Source organism: Molossus molossus, unplaced genomic scaffold (assembly GCF_014108415.1).
Source record: "Molossus molossus isolate mMolMol1 unplaced genomic scaffold, mMolMol1.p scaffold_m16_p_11, whole genome shotgun sequence".
NCBI classification, from domain to species: Eukaryota; Metazoa; Chordata; class Mammalia; order Chiroptera; family Molossidae; genus Molossus; species Molossus molossus.
In genome coordinates this window covers 33,568,618-33,591,100 of record NW_023425346.1, presented here as the reverse complement: position 1 = coordinate 33,591,100, position 22,483 = coordinate 33,568,618, and the positions used below count along the sequence as shown (strand labels likewise).

Sequence of the window (22,483 nt, the reverse complement as noted above, 5' to 3'; positions counted from 1 at the left end):
CATGTCAAATAGGCTACTTTTCTACAAGATGTTTTTCTGTCTGCAACATGTCAAAGTGCTTGGTACATCTTCAAGGAGTGCTATGGGCACAGTGCCTCCATCACCAGCTGCGCCATGGCACCTTGTGTGTGAGGAGGCCTAAAGTTCTGCAGAACAAGCTTTGGCCAATGCGCTTTAAGAACTTGAGCAGGGCCAGCGATCCTCTTCTCTGCAGGTCAGCCTCCGTGGTGTGGACCGAGAGTCCACGTCAGGGTCTTCCTTTGTCAGGATCCAGTTTTCTCAGCTCTGAAAGGAAGAGGAGACCATCCTTGGACCCCTGAGACTTCCTGGTCATAGAGTCTAATATTTACATTTGTGCTTTTAACCACCTTTCATCGGGCCTTTTCATTCCCCATACTAATCTTCCTGGTATTTTACCTCATCTCCTTTTCATTTACAAGCCTAGAAATCTTCATAGGGGAACCTTTAAGTCGGTTCCTGCCAATGTCCTTACCAGTAATAGTTGAAAGCTCTTGGCAATTTGGAGCACAGGACAAAGATTGGGGGGAGGGGGGCGGGGAGAACTTCTCATAAGAAAAAGAAAACAAATGCATGGGCCAGTTTTAGTCCTCTCTGAGACTTTTGAGTGGAGGGATGGATGGGGGGAGGGGAGGTATGGAGGTTTGTACCTGAGTTTTTCAGCTAAGCATAATGTTTTCTGGGTCCAGCCTAGGGTGCTTCCATCCCAGGAAGGATAAGGCTACTGATAAAGAGAATGAAGGGCAGGATCTGAATCCCTCCTACCCAGTCTCCTCACTGCAACATGAACAATGGCTGACCTTGTATGCTTGGGTCCCCAGTGTAGTAGGCTTGAATTTCCAGTGGCATTTGCCACTCATTTTTTAACATCCTCCATTTTCTTTCTTCTCTGCTCCCATGTGCCCTACACACACCTCAAAATCTTTCTTCCTCCTTCTGAGTGACTGAAACTAACAGGCTTCAGAAGCCAGCCTGTTACTGTGACCCAGGCAAGCCAGTGTCCACATCTGAAACAACCTGACTTAGCTATTGTTTTATGGTCTATAGACAAACCATTTTTTCTACAAAAAACAACCATTTAACCTTTTCCCACCCAAGACTTGCTTCCTATGTTTTATAAGGATGTCTTAACTTGGGAGACAAATGTTTTTGCTCTCATAAATGTTCATGCGGCTTCTGTAGATCAGTCCTTATTAAAATGTTTTTAAAAGAATTCTAGTAAAAATCAATATTCACACACATTCAGTTTTCAATCTCCTCCTGGATTTGTGGAGTCTCGTCCATCAACAAAGCTCCTTGGAATCTTCAAGTTGTCCCAGAGCCTTGGTCTGGAAAATAGATCCCGCACGGCCACCCTAGAGGGCGCACTGTTTACATTGTCCCCAAGTAACCAGACAGCGCTCGCTCCCAGGCTCCATAAAAGGGGAGGAGGCGGATCAGTTTCCTTCTCTCATTGAGAAAGAAGAGGATTGGAAGGCCGAGCGTATAAAGCCGCGCAGAGAGCGTGAAACAAAGCAGTCGGATCGGAATTGGACTTGGGAAGTGTGGTGTGGAGTCAAGCATAAAACTTGTTGAAGGGGAGTAAGGAGCCCTGCTCCTCCAGCTCTCCTCGTCTGCGCCGCGCTTCGGGGTTTCCCACCAGCCTTGCGATTTATTTTTATAGCTGCTTTTTATATAGAGAGAAATATATATTTTTTTCCTCTTAAGAGAAAATTCCTGTTCTAAGAGAAAATAAGACAAGATCAATGAAGGAGAGAAGAGCCAGCCAGAAATTATCCAGTAAATCTATCATGGATCCTAATCAGAACGTGAAATGCAAGATAGTAGTGGTGGGAGACAGTCAGTGTGGGAAAACGGCGCTGCTGCACGTCTTCGCCAAGGACTGCTTCCCCGAGGTGAGTGTGGCGGCCGGGGCTTCGAGAAGGGGGCAGCCCGCGGCGTCCCCCGGCTCCAGGTGGGGTTCCGTTTGCTTTTCCCCCTTCACCCATTTTTTTAAAAATCCATTTTTCTCACTCCTTACCACCCCCCCCCCCTCCGGGTTAGACTGCCTAAAGAGGGAAAGTGGGCAGGAAGCGTTTAGGAATTGGGGCGCGCCTGCACATTCTGCTGTTAGCTCTGAAACTTGTCCGGTCATGTGTGCAAAACCTGGGGTTGGGAGATTTGGATCCTCGTGTCTTGGAGAGCCGGGTGGGGCTCGTGGGGAGTCAGACAGGGGTTTAGGGAAAGGTCCGCCTGTTTAGTGTGTGACCTGGTGTGTGCCAGAGTTTTGTTTTTAATTTTTAAATTGAGGATGCAGTTTTGCAGAGGGTATACTGAGGCGTCGTACATTTTAAGATAACCTCTTTGCGTTCTTTCCTTCTGTCCATTTTGTTCGTCCAGAATTACGTCCCTACAGTGTTTGAGAATTACACGGCCAGTTTTGAAATCGACACACAAAGAATAGAATTGAGCCTGTGGGACACTTCGGGTAAGAGTCATCGGACCGCGTGGCGCTTGGGGCGGGTTTGCAGGCGCTCCGGGGTGCGCTGGGGTCTCGGGACCTCGCCTGGCAGCTCTCAGCACCGGCCGGCGCGCCACCAGCGCTCTGCCTGGGTTAGCGTTGCCTTTTCCGAGGGATTCCCGAGGTCCCTGCTCGTTGAAAAATGTGTCCATTCTGGGTGGGGGCGGGAGGTGGCAGTGGGGAGAAAAGAGCGTGGTGTGCCCGCAGGGTGACCTCGCGGTGGGAACCGTTTGTAGCCTGGTGGCTTGGGAGCAATTGGCTCGCGGGGCTGTGCCCGAGTCACCAAGGTGTCTTGATGTTGGGGTGATGTGTGCGCCGCCTCGGAACCACCTGGCTCCCGGCGGGCACCCCTCCAGGATCTAACCTGCTGATTTTCTGGGAGGCGGGGAGCGCGGCTGGGGTGGTGGAAAGTGGGAGGTGGAGAAAATCCCTGAAGCGACGCAGTTACGTTCGGATCCCGCCCTTGCTGGGGGTGGGGGGAGAGTCAAGTGAGCGCAGGTAGCGGGGCGCTCGTGACGCCTGCAGCCAGGAATGCGCTGGGGTGGGGGGGTGGGGCAGCACGCGGCTGGCTGGTCCCCAGCCTCCTCTCTGCTCCGCCGTCCCAGTGCCGACCTGCAGATCCGAACTCCCCTCGCCTCCACCCCCATCCCCCGCTCCTCGTGATCACGCCGTCCCCCGCCCCCCGCCATTCCCTCCTGACCCCTATTGCATCACCTCCCGCCGGCCTACAAGGCCGCGGGTCTCACTGTTCGCCTTTGACCTTCCTGTCCGGCGTCGTGGTAAATTATTTTCAAGGGTCTGGGGTTCAAGACCCGGTTATCTACTTCCCACGCGCCCACCCATCATCCTGGCGCGCGGTGGTGGTAGGGAGGGCGGGTACCCCACGGGGGTAGGGCGAGGCTTCCAGCGTGCGGCTTCTAGGGGTTCCGGCTGGGTCTAACGCGGTGAAAATCGGGGGCCCCCCTGGAATCAGCCTGGGATCCAGGCACCAGGTGCCCCGCAGCGGAAGGAGTGCCGTTTGCACGAGGGGTATTGCCTCAGGAGAGGAGGAGCCCCCGCGAAGGCTGGGTGAAAGCCCCCACGCTCTGTCTGGGAGCTGAGCAGGGAGCTGGGCTAACGCGGGTGAACCGAGCCAGATCCCTGGTGAAACTAGCGCGCAAGTGCCAACATGCAGGGTTTGCTGTCAAGCTAGGGAGGCCTCCAGATGAAACTCCGCTCAGCTGGGAGTAGCCTCGTGGAGGTGCTTCTGGGCAGCGCGAGTTCCCCACAACCTTTAGGCGTGAACCTCGGGGATTTGAGAGCGCGAGGAGGGGTCCAGACTGACAGGGTCGCCAGAGGCAGTCCAAGCACAAAGGCGAGCGGGAAAGTCTCGCACGAGCGCCTCTCTTGGTCGGCGCCAGATGCTCTGAGTCCTGCAGTGAGAAGCGCCGATTTTGTTTCTCCCCGGAGACTCAGGCTCTTCCTGGAGCCTGGCCAAGGGCAACAGAACCAGGACCTCAACGTGTTTTGTATTGGGGATTGCCCACACAGTCTCACAGCTGTAGGGAAGGTGTTGATGGAATGCTAGTGTTTCCTTGCTTCAGTAGTTCCTATCATCAGCATTGTTACAGAGCCTAATACTTAATGGGATCTAATTCCCATGATATTCGTTATACCTGGTGAGCAGGACAGCTGGTTTGGACCCCCCAGCTCTGTTTGGACCTAATGCCTGGTAATAATTATTTAGGCATGGGGTCTGTGAGTCTGATCCAGTCATTGATACGAAGCTGTGTTTAGATCTTAGCTGCTGGTTACCACGGATTTCTGTGTACAAATCCCCTACCTCCCCGAGTCTCGTTTTATTATCTGAAAAAAGAGAACAGAGAGCTAGATAATGTGCAGGATCTCTCCCAGCCCTGTGCTTCTTGGCTTTAGTACCCTGGACAGGCAGATCTTTTTGTTTCCCAGGATGTTGGTTGGCTTCAGCTCTTGGTCCCAGTGGACCTGGCATCCCATGCTGGGGTTTTCACCACCCACAAAGCAAGCCACGTTCAGCCACTGCTTCCTGGTGGGTTTAGGAAGGAGACTCATCTGGGTAGGGGAGGGGCATGGATGGGCTTATAGGAATGCTGGGTTATACATCCCTTGTCTCAGGCTTAAAGAGTCACAGGACCACCAACGGAGATTTTCGATTAGGCCCCCAAAGGGCTAAATTGACTTTTTTTTTTTTTGGCAGAAAAAAAGACACATTGTTTTTCAAAGGCTAGAAAACAAACAAAATGTGGGCACTTTATAGTTGGACACTACGCTTCTCGTGTGCAGATAAATATCACTTCAGATATTTTCAGGTTGGTTTGTAGTCTCTGCATACATAGCTTCATGTCTCACACACAGTAGTCACCCAATAAAATCTGTTGCATGAACAAATGTTTATGAATAGTTTCCAAGGAGATGAGATTTCCTGACATTCATTACCACTGAATTACCTGTGCACAAAGAATGTCAACTTTATAAACATTGCCTTTCATCGAATTAAAATAATCACCTGAAATGAAGTCTGTAGTGAGATAATCACTTATATTTTTATTTAATGAAAGAAAACCTATGCATGTTTAACTAAAATATAAAGGTTTTGAAAAAAGCTGTGATTAAGAAAATATCACTGCAAAATTATTCCATAATGAAATCTTTGTTCGAATTGAGGTTTATAGAGATGGGAAAAAAGGCATAAGGGGATTAGTTAGAATCCCATTATGTTGTTTGTAAATCAGAATATTAGTTAAACACAGTTACCAAGCACTGCTTAAACTCTAAGAATAGACTGCTTCCACCAAAAATGGTTTGTCATTCATGAGAAAATACATCTAGCAAGAACCTCTGCATCAGCAGCTAATCATTTCTAGTGCCCTCACCATTTTTCCATTGCATCTCGAGCTCTTCCTGGCAAATTTCTGAACAGGATTAGTTTTTGACAAATGTTTGACATTGTCTTTGCCCACTAAGACATTTGTTAGTTCAGGCTGTGAAAATAATTGCATGTGCCTTATGCCTTTTGATATATTTATTTTTTCCAATTGCTATCGATTTAACTCTAGAGATAACAACTACACTGAGTCTCTAAAGTCCTACATGTCAAAAAATTTTTTTCCTCTCTAAAACTTTGTGAAAGTTAGAGATTTATTTAGGAAAAATTAGATGTGCCTAACTTCTCTCATATAGGAATAGAGATTGCATAAACGTTGTGCTTTGGATGCCATTCATGTCCTGTTCCTATATAGCCTCCTAGGAGAGGGGCAGACATTCAGGAGACAGAAGCAATTCTTCCCTGGCTTCTATAATTCTTACTGGCTTCTATACTTGGAAGGCTTCTCATAAGCCTTAGGAGGGGTCCACGCCATCCCCCCCAGAAGTCAAACAATATGGATAGACAAAGCTCTGCCAATTTGGGTGTAGGAAAGAACATCAAGTTCAAGTAGGCTGTGTGGGGGCCTCTTTGCACCAAGAGAAAAGATCATTCTACTCCCCACTTTTTAAGGCCCAGAAACTGAACAAATGCCTTCCATTCTCTTTCTAGCGCCCTTCTTTTTTTTCTGCACCTACTATGTGCAAGCCCTATGTGAGGTCTTCGAGAGGCAGTGTTAATTAAAATAAGGTCCTGCCCCTAAGAGTCATATAATCCAAGGGGCAGAGAGTGGGGAGAAAGAAACTCTCCCCATTTTGTGTGGCCCATATCCAATTTAGGATGAGGTTCTTGCACCCAAGTGCCCTGCTCCACCTGCTTTCAAGTGCATCTCCATTGTCAGGCACCCCTGGTCTGCTAGACCCTCCTCAGGAAGGAAGCAGATTTTTCCTCCCCCCCGCCAGGGCACACAGTTACAGCAACCACAATAGCACTTGGCCAGTTGATTTCTGATGGCTGCTTAAAGTTACTGCAGCTCCCCCAAAGTAAACAAAACCTTTGAACTAATGCCACCATGAATCCTCTAAAGGGGGTAGGGGGCACTAAAGGTAGTCTTTGGATACAGATCCTTCATTTCTTGATTTTAATGAGAAATATTCCCTGTTCATTAAGAAGATGAACATTTTTATCCCTGGTTGCAAAAATACCCCAAATGATTTTCACATTTACTCAACAAGTTTTTTTGCAAAGCCATGGGTCATGGTTTCAGCATTTTGAGGTGGTAAGTTGAGATCAAAGTAGTTCTACTATCACGTGCTTCAGAATCTGCCGCATTTGCCAAGCATGGCAGCAGTCTGCAGCACGGAGCCAAATGCCTACTCGTAATAGAAACTTGGTCATTTAAGGATCACCACATCTTTCCTGAGTGATTTGATTGCTGTGTAATTTCAGCACGGGTGATATAGGGAATACTAGTCACTCATGCCAGCTTTTAACCAAGGTAAGTTAATGCACATTTTATTTCAGGCATATTATTAGTTTTAAAATACTTAATTCAGCTGCTAAAATAACTTTGCTATTGCCTCATGAACACTCCTTTGAGTCTTGTCATGATATAAGCTTCTTTTAGGCCCTACGTGCTTAAGTTAGCGCTTCCTATGTTAGTTTTTAGCATTATTAAGAGATAATGTAGTATTCTTTAAATTTTATACTTAAAGGAAAAGGAGGAAAGAAAAATTTTAATTACTCATGGCCTGACTTTAAGGACAAACTGCTTTGCAAATATAAGTCTATCTGTATTGCTATATTTGTAACTTCTACGTAAGTTTAAAGAAAGGTCTCCGTGACAGGCATGCTATCGAAATATTTCTTAACTGGGATGGAAATGTTTCAGGTGTGTTGGAGATCAGTGTATAATTAATTCAGAAAAGCAGCCTCGGAAGAGATCACGGTCCCTTTTTTTGTGTGATTTAACATGTAAATTAACACATCGAGGCAAGACATGTACAAAGGGTTATAAAAACAATGGGCATTTTTAGGGTATTCTGTGTGCATGAAGTCTGCTAGATGCTGTGGCGTAGCGAGGGGACAGTGCAGAGCGAGCAGGAGCTCCTGCCCTCAAAGGGCTCACAGTCTTATCTTTGGCACTGTGATACTTGTTTATAGGAGGGTGAGTCCCGAGGTTCCAAAGCTGAACGAGAAGATCCAAAGAATTGTTGAAGGCCACCAGGCCAGCCCAAGCCCCTGACTTGTGACTCATTGCCCGCTGAAGCCTACCATAATGCCTTCCTGACCTCTAGAAGTTGACTCAGTTCTTAAGAGGTCTTTAACATCCTTCCCACTTGGAAACAGGCTTCCATTTAATGATTGCCAGGATTCTGAAAGTTGAAATCGAACTTAAATTAACCTTGTTAGAGAAAGAAAGAGGACAAGAATTCACAGAGAATCTAAAGACTCATGGGTGCTTGTGATGTGGCTACCAAGGGCAAATTGCAGAGAACGTGTTTGATCGTAAGGTAGTAGTGATCCCTAGGAGCTTCCAAACTAGGTTCAACTCTTGAGTTTTTACCCTGGAACTCTGTAAGAAATATCAATTAAGGCAAAACAGAGAGCTTTACGTTTGGATGGTGATTTTCAACAAGCAATATATGAAACTACATTTGGAGATTTGTCCACCATGCAACAATTTCAATTTAGACTATGGATCCCCCCCAAAAAATATAAATTCCCTTTCTAAGTTTACATCTGACTCCAGATCTTTTTCATTTAAATCCCATTTTGTGTTGGGATTTCTCTAACCTAGTTTCTTGCTAAGTTGCACATTCCATTGAGGTGTCCATACTGGTCCTTCTGATGCCTGAAATAACCAGATGCTTCCTCATCAATGCAGTTCCTTTGCATGAAGATATGTCACCAAGGATCAACAGTTTCTCCAGTAAACTCATGATACCTGCTGGGCTGTGCCAACTGAATTAGTTGTGCTTCAACCATTTTCTGATACCCTGTGCTTCTCAATGAGTGTATATTATAAACGTTACTCAGAGACCCCCCTTGAAAAAACAATTCCTGTAGACATGGAATGTAAGCTGCTTCAGAAGTCTGAGGCTGATGACGTGGGATGTGGCAAGGCGAATTCACCTGTGGGACTCTTCTCTGAGGAATCAAGTATTATATGGAACACACAAACTCTTTACTCTGTTACTGAAGGATAATGCCATTTTTAAAAATCCTCACCCGAAGACATGCGGGTTGCCTCTCATACCCACCCCAATCGGGAATCAAACCTGCAACCTTTTGGTGTATGGGACGGTGCTTCAATCTACTGAGCCACCCGGCCAGGGCTGGATAATGTCATTAAAAATATATATATATTATCCATATCTCCTCTAATCCTTAAAATTTTGTGACTTACCATAGTTCTACTTTAAGTGGAATATTTGGATTCTTAGGTTTTTTTTAAGTATCTCAATAAGACTAGGAGTTTAAGTTTAATGCTTTATTTATAGCCCCCAAATAGCACTCTTTCTTCTACCTCATTGACTTTCCCGCTGTGCACCTGCATTGCCCCCAGAAATTGAAAATATTGATTCTAACTTTACAGCAACACAGAAGTGCCCCCCCCTCCAAGTTTTTATAAAATTAATTCCAGTGAAGCTGAACCTGCAGAAGAAACAAAATACTCTTCCTTGGGATGTTCGTTGCATATTTGGAGCATGGCATTTGTGGGGCACAGTACTTGGAAAAGTTTAGGGTCTTATGTGTCCCAGACATAGAAGTTTGCTCAGACTTGACTCGCATTGTTGAGATTGTTGCTGGTCTGGAGCTTTTACTCTGAGCAGAGGGGCCTGAAGAAACGGAATCTGCTGGTGACCGGGCAGGTCATCGACTCCCGTGTTCGCTGATGTTTGTACAGATGTTCTTTGGGTGGCCCCTAAAAATAGCAAAGGTTATCTATTTTCTCTGCCCCCAAATATGCAATATTCCTATTTTATTGTTCTTGTTAGGAATTTTTTTTTTTAATCCTCACCCGAGGACACTTTTCCATTTTTTTGTTCAGATAGAGAGGAAGGGAGGGAGGGAGGGAGAGAGGGGGGGAGGGAGAGAGAGAGAGAGAGAGAGAAACATTGATGTGAAAAGGACACATTGAGTGGCTGCCACCTGCACGACCCAACCAGGGCCAGGGACAAACTGCAACCGAGGTACACGCCCTTAGTGAGAACCGAACCCGTGTCTCTCGGGACCACAGGCCAACACTCTAACCGCTGAGCCAAACTGGCCAGGGCTTGTTAAGAATTTCTTAAGGGGGAATGGAAAGATTTTTAATTTAAGGTTCAAGGGAAAGAAATTGTATTTGTGAAATACTCAACTAGAAAAATTTCCAGTCCTCAGACTCCTATAGAGCCTCACAGTGTTTGAACTGCTTTGGCAGAAGGTTCCACAGAGCCTCCCTTTTGAGCATGAATCTTCTTACATATACATGTAATGATGTACATATATGGTGTGTTCTATCTTTGTGGAAGGATGACGTAAACAGGCAGGTATGCGTCTACCGAATTAGTTTCTGGGTGAGGCGCTTTGTGACTGTTCTTGGGCTGGAAAGACTGCTCTCACCCAGAGTTAATGATCTTGAAGACAAAGATGAGTAGACCTGACATTTCCAAAGCCTTTTAGAACTTTGCTGATGTTGGCCAAACTTGGGGAACTCAGAGAACCACAAATGTGCACACTTATTCCATAATCTACACTTAAGCAAAGAGGTATTTTGGGGGGTGGGGATAGGGTGCATATGTGGTGTAGTTACCATACAGAGTTTTCCTGAAGTTTTCCCTTTATGGTCTGAGAGGTTAATGAGAAGGGACTTTGGAATGGTGCATAATAACAAATGCTGCATCTGAGATTTCCGTGTGCATGAAGTCTATTCCACATGCTCAGAAAGAGTTTTATTTGAGAACTCTCAGTACCTAGATTTACTGAATTTAGCTGTAGTACATTCCTGGGTACTAGGGTACATACCTTAGTACCTCCTGTGTACTGCATGCAGTTAGAGTTCAGCACTTTTCCTACATCGCAAAAAAAATGTTTGTGTGCTTTCTTGTGTTGTGTTTAGTTCTCTGGTTACCCTGGAAGCTTTGCACCTGCACCTGTGTGTGTGTGTGTGTGTGTGTGTGTGTGTGTGTGTGTGTGTGTGAACGCTTTGCTGTTTGACTTAACAGACTGTTTAAGACTTTTCTGGAGGGATGTGGGAGTTGAGGGCAGGCATTGTTCCTGTTTCAGGGGCTTACTTTTAGCTCCTGGCTTTGGTATCACTTCTGCCTCCCAGAATTGCTTCTCGCTTCACAGGGGCATTCCTGGAATTCCTCCTCACTTTTTCTTGGCTGGTGAGTTACACCACACATGCCTGTGATTACAGCGGGTGCTCTCCAGCCTGCCTGCCTTCGTGCAGTAGCTGGGGCTGTATGGAAGAGACCAGGAAAGAATTCAAAGTGCTTAAACACAGAGTAAACACTGTCAAGTTACACAGGGTCATTTTTTTTCCCTGAATTGTTAGCTGATGAATTGTTAGATTATTTTTAGGTAGATTCTTTTTTTTTTTTTCTTTTATAATTCTATATTAGGTTTTTTTTTTTTAACCTTACCCCATCAAAAAATATAATGAGTAAGTGGTCTTGTTATTTTTCATGACACATTATTCTTGCAGTTAGTGATTGGGCAAATCATGCTTATAAGTAATAAATGTGGGGATCTATTTTATTACTACCTTTGGTCATGCCTGTTGCTCTAAAATGTGCTGTTCATTAACAGTAGTAGGACAGGATCATTCCTAATCAGATCTGTGAAAGTTTTATTTTATCTATTTATGTATTTGTTTTTTGGGTTAATCCTCACCCAAGGATATTTTTCCATTGACTTTTAGATAGAGTGGAAAGGAGGGAGGGAGAGAGAGATAGAGACACATCCATTGGTTGCCTCCCGCACAACCCCTATGGGCCAGGAATTGAACCTGCAACTCAGGTACGTGCGCTTAACCAGGAATTGAACCTGTGACCTTTTGGTCCATGGGCTGACACGCTAACCGCTGAGCCAGACCAGCCAGGGCTCCTGTCAGAGCTTTTAAAAATTGCCTCTTTTTGGGTGGTGGACATGCAGTGCAATATGCAGATCTTATATCATAGAAATCCACACCAGAAACCTATATGATCCTGTTAACCAATGTCACCCCAATAAATTTGTTTCAAAAATTGCCTCTTTACATCTACAAAGCAAAGTGGTTTATTTTTCATGAAACTTCACACACACATGTGTTTTCATTCAGTCTATTAAACCAAATAAAAACATAACAGAAACAGACCTCCATAACAATGTGGAAAAGTCGCAAACTGGTTAATTTAAGTCCGACCATCTCTAAATTTTGCAGATATTTGAGTGTGCTCACTAAGCACAGAAAGCAGATTGCTTGATTCTAGTAAGCAAAAGTCTGCAGAGGGTGGGAAAAAAACAGATCCCCTTTGTGGCTGATAATGGGTGGGGGAGGGAAACCCAGCACACAAAGGGTGGGAGGGGTTTTCTCTGAGCCCACGTGGTGACTTAAAGGATGAAACCCTTTTCCTGGTACTCCCAATTTCATTAGTCTATTTTATCACCTTCGTCATTCTCCAGCTGGCTTTCCTAAATTTTGTAGTATTTGGAAAAGCCGGTCTCCTTTGTGATGCAGAGCAGTTGTAGATCTGAGATTAGCAGTGAGTACTCTCATCCAGTCACAAGTCTTGTTCTGGAAGAGGGAGGTACCTGGAGAAGCCAGTCCTCAATCAGGCCGAGACTGGGAAGTGAGTGGTCTCCAAGGAAGGTCTCTGGAAGCCTGGTTAGGTCTCTGACAACCCTCCCTGTTGGACAGCTGTGATATTAGGGGTTTGGGATCAGCTCATCTCCTGCTCACTCTGATGAGCAGAGGAAATACTGGTGTACCTGGCTGGCGTTTGGACCTCCACTCTAGGACCTAGAATTTTCTGAGTCTGTGTTTAGAGATTCCCTAATGTTGACACAGCAACTGTGTCAAAGTTCGACTTTGGACACAACTGAGAAAGTCAGACCTTCACAGCGCCAATGTAGAAATGCCAGTGTACCCATACAGAGCGAGAAGCCCTCATTTCTGACGTCTCTCGGTAATGTTTAAATTAGCGAATTACTTGTGAGTTGTCCTCTTAACCTCCGATTTCTTCAAGTGGCTGGAAAGGCAGGGGCTTGTCAGAGACATTCTCATTCTAACGTGCCTTAGTGCTGAAAATGACTTGATTTTAAAAGAAACTCTGAACCCTTTAAGCTTTTGGAAAATGTCTTTCAGTTGTCAAGCCTGCCTCACAAGGGTCCCGATTCTAGATGAGGGTAGGGAGTTGGCGCTGCCCCTGACGGATGCTGGCTTAGACTGTATTCATGTTCTTTCTTCTCGATTCCTAGAACGTTGCCCTCTTCCTCGACTGGCGGGCACACCTGGCACACCTGGCACACCTGGCTTGAGGTTGTCAGTGTCCGTCCGTAAAATAGCTGGTGTGAAGGGCAGCGTGTTCCTGGGGTTCCTTGGTGAATTCTGGGGACCCAGAATATACTGTGAATAGAGGATCATGTACTCTAAATGCAATAACTTATAGATCTCAAGGGTAGCCTCCTGAAAAAGTTTGTTTTGCTAGAAACGTAAAAACTTCTTTAGTCTTTCTCTCCTCCTGACCTTGACTGTCAGGGTTTTGATTTATCAGGAGACGTGTCATGTTTTTCTGCTACAAATGGAAGGTGATGTCAAAATGGAATTGGCTTTCAAAAAGACTTTGTTGGTTTAGATTTTTTTTCTCTATTTGGGTGTGCTCACTTATATATATATAAGTAAAATGATTTTTATATTGTGCCTGTGAAATGTCAGTACACCGAAAATGATTTTAATAAATAAAAAGCACTGATAAGCTGTGTTTGATTTTATAGCCACATTATTTTTATAATAATTGGCCTCGTGTAATTGCCCATCCTTTGGGATTCCTAAAGGAAAGGAAGAAATTTCTTAAATGACTAGAGAGGGTTCTGTGGTGAAATTAACTGGCTAGTAACGTAAACCTGTAGGGTGGCCTGGATTTGTTAACTGGGGCCAAGATCCCTGGATCATGCCTTCGTGTCACTCCAGAGATGGAGCTGTGTAAAGTGACGTGATCCAATGTGGCATTTATTACAGGCTTGGTTGTAACAGGAAGAGAGGCAATGTAAGGTTTAGGGGTGGGCTTAAGTAAGCAAGCTCAAAGGTCAGTGGCTTATCCAAACATGGAACTGGGAGATCGGCCCCCAGATGCGCCGAGCGGTTCTCTTTGAAGGGCCGGACCCACCTTTCCCTCCCTCCCCCTTCACCCTCCTGGGGTTGTCAGCCCGATTTTGAGTTTTGGTCTTTTTCCCAAGAATTAGCTCCATTTACGGTGCTGGCTACTACTCAGTTTTAGCCCCAACACAACCATCACCATAGTTAATGCTTACTGATCCCTTACTAAATGCCACACCTGCCTGGGTTTATGTAATCCCCGGCTGATAACGCGGCTCGGTGTGTGAGTGAGGAATCAGGCGGAGTCCTAAAGCCGCCCCGCCCCCGCCCTCAGGAGGAGGTGCGCTTGCCCCCCTGCCATCTGGCTCCAGCGGCCTCTGGATTCCTCCCAGGTGCCTTGGGCTCCACTCCGAACTGCAGATGTCAGCGCTAAGATCCTGCCCTTCCTCTGAATTCACATCAGAGGCCAGGAGCCTTCATTCCTCTCCTGGCAGAGACGCATACAGCACTACTCAGCCTGTGTTTGTTTGTTTGTTTGTTTGTTTGTTTTGCATTCATTCCCGAGCATTAGAGGAGGTGGGAGTGGGGCCCCCCATGTGACAGTGGAGGGATTTAACTCAGAAGGGGAGGGTTAACGCATGACAGACCAGGGATTTTCCTCTGAAAACGTGTGTATCTTTCTCTTCTCAGGTTCTCCTTATTATGACAACGTCCGGCCCCTCTCCTACCCAGATTCGGATGCCGTGCTGATTTGTTTTGACATCAGTAGACCAGAGACTCTGGACAGTGTCCTAAAAAAGGCAAGTGCTGGGGAATGATGACACAGTTCAGTCTGGCCCGTGTATAAAAAGAAACATGGTTGGCTGGGGAGCTCAAATACTCCAGAGAATCCTCTGCTCTGTTTTGCAGTTAGAACACTGGAAAGACACGGGGACACTCTAACAGGGTTTCCTTGTGTGGCACCACTTTTGATGACGAACCTGCTTAAAGTTTTATCTCATTTTAAGAACAAAAGACCCTTTTACGAGCCTCGGTGTTTATCCTTTGGGCAGAAATTGTATTTGATTACTGCCAAGCATGTCTTCCTTCTTCCTTCTTTCATTTGCCCTGTAGATTGTGTCTTAGTTTATAGGTGTACGTTTGACCTCAACTCAGACAGTGAGATAAATGCAGTCATAGCTGTTTTAATAAAGAAGCTGTGTTCCAGTAATGCGTTTATTTATTAGACACAGAAATAGAACGAACATAGGAGGAATAGGGGTGTGTTTCCAGACATTAGATGTGCCTTGTGATTAGGCAGATGTCGGATTCTAATGAAAACAGTAGTTGTAAACACGTTCTAGATGATAACACATCCCTGGTTTCTGGAGGCAGGCGGGCCTAAGGAAGCTCCAGACAGAACCAGGGGGACGTCAAGAGGAAGGGGACCTGTTGCAGGTGGGTCCCGGGCACTGAGAGGGCCAGTGGGACGGGGAGCTGGCCTTGGCCTCCAGCCCTCCGATCAGTTCCCAGTACTTACAGAAGGCACGTGCCTTCCTATGGATTGGCCGCCAGCTGTGTTCTCAGCCCTGGCCTGGAGCGCTGCGGTTTCCCAGCCAGAACCCTCTGTGGAGCGCCCTCCCCTCTCCCGCCCTAGGGCTTCGCACGCGGTTGAGGCCAAGGCAGTGTCTTTATACCATTTTGTGTGTTTAACTGCTTATCTTTTGTGTCATGTAAAATTAGGGTTTGGAGATGAACTTTCTCTTTACTAAACACGACAAACACAGTTATCTCAAGGAAATAGAAGTTTCTGAAAAATCAGAGGCTCTTTTTTTTACTTTTTAACTTCTTTCTGGTTTGAGTCATCTATCGCGAATAATGCTAATGTGTGTCAGATTCGGGCCGTGTACACCGTCTCCGGTGCTTGTAAACAGTTGCTGACATGCAGGGGGCGGCCACAGTCATCAACCGCCGAAGAGCAACACTGCAGCCTGTCTAGTGCTGTCTGCAGATAAAAGCGGTTGCTTATTTAGTACAGCTTTTACCTGGTGTAGCATCGAGTTCTGCATAATTTATGATGAAAAGCCTCGCTCCTCTTTTGTTTTGCTTTTGTCTTCCCAGACCAAATGAAGAATGACATTGGCCTTAAAGATATTAATGAGTGTGTTTTACATTCGTGTGAGGTTTAAGGCTCATGATAACCCCTGCTATGGTTTGTCTTGATTAATTGAATCCGTTAAGTCCTTGAATATCAAAGAGGTTAGAGTGGCTTAAAGCAGGATAGATCGTATTCTTGTTTTCACTTCACCATCCAGTTCTTAACTCCAGTGCCATTCAGCACATGGTGGATGCCCCTAAATAATTCTGGGAGGGGGGAGTGGATGGACAAATTAGGCTCTTACAGAAAGTATGTTACTCCCTTCCATCCACTGGTATACTTGGGACTTGAGCCTGTTCCCACAGTACACCTCTAGCTCTGCATGTCTCTTAGTGGTCTTCTAAATGATCCCTGCAGGGTGTCCCTCTTATCCACTATATTCTATACATGACTTCACCACCCCCTTCTTCTGTGACTTCCTTTTTGGAAGGCACAGTTAATCATCTTTGTAACCAGCACAGGATTTAGTGAAGCAATTAATACATACTTGTGCACATGGGAGGGGAGAATGAGGAGGTGTGGATTCCTGATCTCAGCCCCTCTGATCCCTCTTTTCCAAGAGCCAGGGCTCTCGGTGAACACTCGAAACTCCCCGCTCCCATCCTGATGGTCATCTTGAGCTTGAGGAAGTGAAACTACAAAAAGACATCCATTTGCTCTTCCAAGGGATGATTAAAAAGAAATCGCCTGCCAGACATTTCTGGAGATTCGAATGGTTCCTGTTAGGTCACAGAACAGTGAACCCAGTTGCACTGAATTGAAATATTTAACAACTCTGTGACTTTAAACTAACTCAAGGGCAGACAAGCCACAGGACCCGATGCCTTTCTGATCGCCCAAGAGGTGGGACTTTTCAAGGTCGTGGTCTTTGTTGATTCAGCCACTTGAATGGAAGGGTGTTCTGTTTATTAACTCCATCTCCAGTCCTTGAAATTGCAATACAGATCTCAGCTCCTGGAAGCTACTCTGTCTTTCTTGATGGGATTGGTGAATGTGTACCTGTGCTTCTGCCTTGTTCCCCGCCTTCCACTCTAAGAAATGTCAGCTCAACACATCCGGGGATGTAATCACTCATTACAATATGCAATTATACTTAGGCACTTTTATCTTTCAGAGATACCCCAATAATTAAGAAATTACTGAAGCTACCTTCTGACAACACCCAACAAGTCTCTTGCAGTAGGAACAGATACTGAGAGAACAGATAATAATATACATAAGTCTTCCCTAATGGATCCACTTTAAAATATAGTAAAACTTAATATCTACTTAGAAGATAGATGCCAGTTTGCTTCTTCCGCTGAAATGATAGTTTCTTTTCCTTTCCTTCATGAGTCCCATTTCCGATGTCTGCCGGTGGAGATTGTATACGTGTCCGCACTTTGCTCATGTTCCGTCTTTTCTTCCCTCACAGTGGAAAGGTGAAATCCAGGAGTTTTGTCCCAACACCAAAATGCTCATGGTTGGCTGCAAATCTGATCTTCGGACAGATGTCAGTACATTAGTGGAGCTGTCAAACCACAGACAGACACCAGTGTCCTATGACCAGGTATGTGCGTTGTCAGTGCACCAGTGTGGGTTTTGTTTCTTTATTTGTTTTCTTTTTGGTACGTGCCCCTAGCGGGAACCGAACCTGGGACTCTTTGGTCCGCAGGCCAACGCTCCAGCCGCTGAGCCAAACCGGCCAGGGCACCAGTGTGGATTTTAAAAGGAATGACAGAAATGGAACATCACTCATAATACATAGAATAAAAAGTAGCCATTTTTCTTAAGGCTCAACCAGTGGTCAAGTCCAAGTACAAGACCCTTTTCTATGATGCAGAATGAGTACCCTGTGTCTGGATCGGAACCATCTTCAAACTCAGATAAAAGCAAGCACCTAAGCTCCTTCAGGGCAGCCCGTAGCTCGGATCAATGTTCAAAGGGCAAAGTGGGCTCCAGAGTGGTCTGGGCCAAGGTTTGGCTGAAACTATGATACTTTGAGGCTGGACCCTCTCAAAAAACTTTCCAATTTTCTTTTTTAGTGGTTTACTGTGTAAGGATTCATATGTGCGTATGCATAAAGAAGACAAGTTTGGGAAAAAAATCTGTTAAAGTATGAACACTCTGCCTGTTAGTACAGCAGTCACATGATGTTTGATTACTGAGAGTGTAAACAGTGCGTGGGTCATATGCTACCTTGTATATTTCTGTAACTCCCACTGGATTTAAGAGAAGATGTGGTCAGCATCAGTAATACTCTTTAAGAGAGTTCATCTTATTTTACACTCAGCAACACAGTAAAATACTAAAAAATAAAAAAAAAAGCCTTTGCCAGTAAAGTAGAACACTCCATAAAACTGTCTTTTAGAGATTCATCATTTCTTCAGGTGGTTCCCCAAAATATTTATAAAGGAGAAGAACTGGTTTTAGAAATTTACTCTCTTAAAACTTACAAGTTCTAAAGAGAGTTCGTGCTGAAAACTAGAATTTTTTTTTAAGTAGTCATTATTTTAAAGACTGCAGCCTTTGTCTTACATTTCTAATTAACAAAAATTTTGCTATTTAATACACTGTTTTGATGCACACTGGGTTGTATGGGCCACGTTTACAAAGTACATATTTTGTGTTTAGTAAAGTTATAGATGTCATAGAGTATTATTCCTTCAGCCATTTTATTTTGGTCCTAAGACTTAATTCTATACATCTCAAAATTGGTTCTGAATTCCATCCCTGATCCCTGTTTTTTGGTACAGCCTATGGCTAGTCTTGAGTGCTATATACACTCAAGAAAAGAGGGACTGAGTACGACAGGGGGTGCTGGGACAGGGTAGGGCCGAACCACCCCTGGCAGAGCTGTGTGGAAAATGCATCGTTTACATTCATAGGATGTTCGGCCGACTTTTTCCAATGGTAGGATCCTCTGAGTAATTCTACACTTTGCTGTGACCCGGAAGACCAGAGTTTCTAGTTACTTTTGGTTAGACTCGATTCAAAGTGAAGAGAATCACCTCCTTAGCTTCTCCCCTACTTCTTTGAGTCACCTCAATGTAACTGGTGATTGGGGTCCTCATTTGTTGATGTCCCAGTGACACTAGATCAGCCTTTAGCACCTCTGGGATGTCAAGCTATATCTACTGAGTGATGAAAATTGAGCATCTTAGAACTGCAAATATTTATGAAATGATAAAGGAGGCAGTTCAAACTTTTTGCAGCCACACTTGGAAAATTCAGTTAACATTAGAAACATATTGTGATGCATTATCATTCAGAAGACACTTGATAACTTTTCTCCAAAGACTTATCGCTGATGACAGTCCCTTCCTTTTACTTCTCAGGGGGCAAATATGGCCAAACAGATCGGAGCAGCCACTTACATTGAATGCTCAGCATTACAGTCCGAGAACAGCGTCAGAGACATTTTTCATGTCGCTACGTTGGCGTGTGTCAACAAAACAAACAAAAACGTTAAGCGGAACAAGTCACAGAGGGCCACGAAGCGCATCTCGCACATGCCCAGCAGACCGGAGCTCTCGGCCGTGGCCACGGACTTACGAAAGGACAAAGCGAAGAGTTGCACTGTGATGTGATTCTCCCGGTATCCTGAATGAGGACACGGAAATTTAGTGTAAAAAAAAACAAAACAAAACAAAAGAACCACAAAATCAACAACAAAACAAAAAGGTGAAGTCTGGATGAAGTGCACAGCCAAAGTCACACATTCCGGAGGCTTGGGAGGCATTTGAAAGGATGCTCATCTTTTTGGAGTCCTGTCCTTAGGTTCGGCGTGTAGAACAAGTGGTGAAAAGTGAAAACGTTGAAGAGTTCTGAAGCGTGACTTGAGAAATATGCCAAAAAAAGAGCGATTCAGATGGGCTAGAGGTGAGGGAGGCGAGGAGGAACACCAGCGCCTCCAAGAAGAGAAATCCCGCGCAGATTGGTGCTTGCGTTGTTGTTTTCTTTGTTATAACCTATTCATGAATCTCCGCTTTGGTTTAATTTTTAAATGTTTTAATCTCCTTTACAAAAAAGTATATATTAATATACCGTCCTCATTGGGGAACTGGCACTGTGACCTTAGCGTTTAGTTTTCTAGAGGATGTGATCTAATTTCCTTCTAGCTCATCATTAAAATGGAAATTGTATCAGGACCCGTGGGATGTCCAGAGGAGAGAAGTGATGAGGCTTTGAAATCTTGCCTTCCTGTAGATAGCCGAGCAACACGGCCCCGAAGAAAGGCTTTTGCAGCCTTGCAAGAGACGCAGGCGATCAAACAGGAAAAAAAGTGTCGATTTTTATTCAGTCTGATGGTTCTGTTCATCATTGTGATTGTCATTAAAACGTGGTAAATTGCTCAAGGTAATATTTTTGTGCGCTGTTTAGAAAAGACGGTGTGTGATTTTTTTTTTTTTTTGTCGTTAATGAAAATGCAAAGTCAAATGGAAGGTGTCTTGGTTTGACGTCATAGAATGAATGATCCAAGGGGGAAGAAATGTAGGTACTGTTTCACCTGAAGAAATAATGAAGGAATAGTAGCAGAAAGCACAGTATGTGAGTAAAAGCTGTCTGGAATTGTTACCAAAAGTACAAAGCAAAAGGCCTCTTATTTTGGGGGCGGAACTCCGAAGTTGGCAGCGGCTGAGGAATCTGTTGGTTTAGTTCACTTTCTTCAAATGAACATGATCAGAAAAAGACCCTCATGTCCAAACTTTAGAGAATCCATGGACTGTCCATCCTGACACTATGCTAGCCATTTCTAGAGAGTGATTGCTAAACCTCACTTAACCGGATTCTGACAGGGCCCATGTTCAGTACTTGATTGCTGTCATTACCTATAATAATCAGCATTTAAAATAGTTTACAGATAGTTTTGACCAGTTCCTTTTAGAGCTTCTTTCAGAGCATAGACCAGACCTGACCTGTTGGCGCTTGTTGAAAACGAGCTTTCTTTCCAATGATAAAGCTTCATTTTTGAAGTGTTGAAGCTGTCGCTCCCATTTTAGTTGTGGCAGGAGAGGAGATTAAGGTAATTACAAACTTAGTTCTATGTCTCACAAGCACTTTGTTTTGTCTCTGCAAGGAAACACCATTCCAGTCATTTCCCACGAAATACAGACGTTTCTACCAACATCATATGCTTTGATTGAGGCAGCATTATGCTTTGAGCAGTGTTACAAAATAGCTGGCTAGTGCTTTCTGTATTTAAATATTGTAAAAAGGAAATAAGTTATAACTGTTAAAAAGCAGAACTTGCGTTGCATTTTTTTAAATTGTTGAAGTCAATTTGTATGTTTGTTTGGTCAATGTTTCCGCAGTATTTATTAAAACATACTTTTTTTTCCCCCCCTTCAAATAAAAAAGTAACCATGTCTTTGTCTAAATGTGATCTGCCTTTTATTGTCTACTTCCTGATTTAGCTGTTTAGTTTTGTTCTTTGACAGAGATGATTACAGAATCTGGTCTCGAGGCTTTGGAATATTTTGATGCTGGGTCATAGTAACAGTTTCTTGGGGAAAGAGAAATCTGTCTATAAAGGGTTTTCATGAAGACTTCCAATCACAAGAAGAAAATGGAGCTTAATTAGACTAAGTGATTTGATCACAGACATAAAGAGCCATGATTCCACCTGGAATTAACTTGTAGAAAACATGGACATTCCTTGGACTCTAGTAATGACACAGTATTGTGCAGTCTCGGGTCATAGATTTAATTCTGATGTGAGGCTAGTTTGCATCCCTGCCCGCTGGGACCCCAAGCCTCAGTTCTTCCTAACCCAGCCCCCCTCACAATTCTCATTCCTCTTCGCAGAGGCCGATGGTCTGGATGACCCAGGACCCAGCTGTCGCAGCAATTAGGGGAAGGGAAAAACAAAATAACAAAATCCACCTTGTTTATAGTAGCAGCATCTCAATAGCACAGGACAACATAATGTAGGCTCCCGCGGTGTGTGGAAGGTGTCAAAGCAGCACAGAAGAGCTTAGGACCAAGAGAAGCCTGGATGGGTCCCCAGAAACCCCTTTGATCTGTCTTTAGCTAAAACTCTTACACATAAGTTTTACGTAAATGTCCAAAGACATTCACATATTCGAGTGAGGAGGGACTTGAAAACTCACCTTTCTACACAGTGAAGTCACTTCATATAAAAAAGCCATCCTTGGGGGGGAGGGTTGGGGGTTGGCTTTAGAAATCTCAGGTATAATTACTTGCTTGGAAAGAAGTCTCAGAAGCACAAACCAAAGGAGACACCTGAGTGTCTAGCATGGGTGAATGAATTAAAGAGCAGTGACATAGTGGACAGCCTCAAAAAAATTTTAAAGCACAGAGAATTACCAAAAATGTTTGGAATTCATTCTTGTCAGCAAGCAGTAAAGGGAATAAAAGTACTTTCCTAATCCTTGGCATTGAGTAACTTCTCGGCATAATATCTAAATCAGGCTTGCAAGAAACTCATTTCTCAACAATGACTGGCACAGGGGGAAAACGTGCACACACACACACACACACACACACGCACACACACACCGCTGAGGTTCTGCTGACCTTGGTCCATTTTATAGGTTGTACAGTAATGTTTCCCTCTGGTGAATTGTTCCTTTCCAGGAGCTTTAATTTGTTAAACCTAAAAGACAGAATTTGTCTTCAGCCCTGGGCATGTATGCCTTCCTTTTCTCCTCTGACTTT

The 22,483-nt window shown here is 44.6% G+C and overlaps 1 protein-coding gene across 1 annotated transcript; it reads left to right on the top strand.

Annotated features, from left to right (window-relative positions):
- Positions 1 to 1,489: 1,489 nt before the first annotated feature.
- RND3 (Rho family GTPase 3) lies at positions 1,490 to 21,108 on the top strand. Its single transcript, XM_036254164.1, has 5 exons — positions 1,490 to 1,913; positions 2,398 to 2,485; positions 14,377 to 14,486; positions 17,238 to 17,372; positions 19,141 to 21,108. Exons 1-5 carry the CDS (start codon positions 1,764 to 1,766, stop codon positions 19,390 to 19,392), a joined length of 735 nt encoding a protein of 244 aa, XP_036110057.1. The 5' UTR covers positions 1,490 to 1,763; the 3' UTR covers positions 19,393 to 21,108.
- Positions 21,109 to 22,483: the final 1,375 nt, after the last annotated feature.

Excerpts from the sequence above, each read along its gene's own strand:
- RND3 (XM_036254164.1), top strand. The coding sequence starts at position 1,764 with ATGAAGGAGAGAAGAGCCAGCCAGAAATTATCCAGTAAATCTATCATG. Across the intron at positions 2,486-14,376 it reads GAGCCTGTGGGACACTTCGG|GTTCTCCTTATTATGACAAC; the intron begins GTAAGAGTCATC and ends TTCTCTTCTCAG. Across the intron at positions 17,373-19,140 it reads CACCAGTGTCCTATGACCAG|GGGGCAAATATGGCCAAACA; the intron begins GTATGTGCGTTG and ends TTTACTTCTCAG.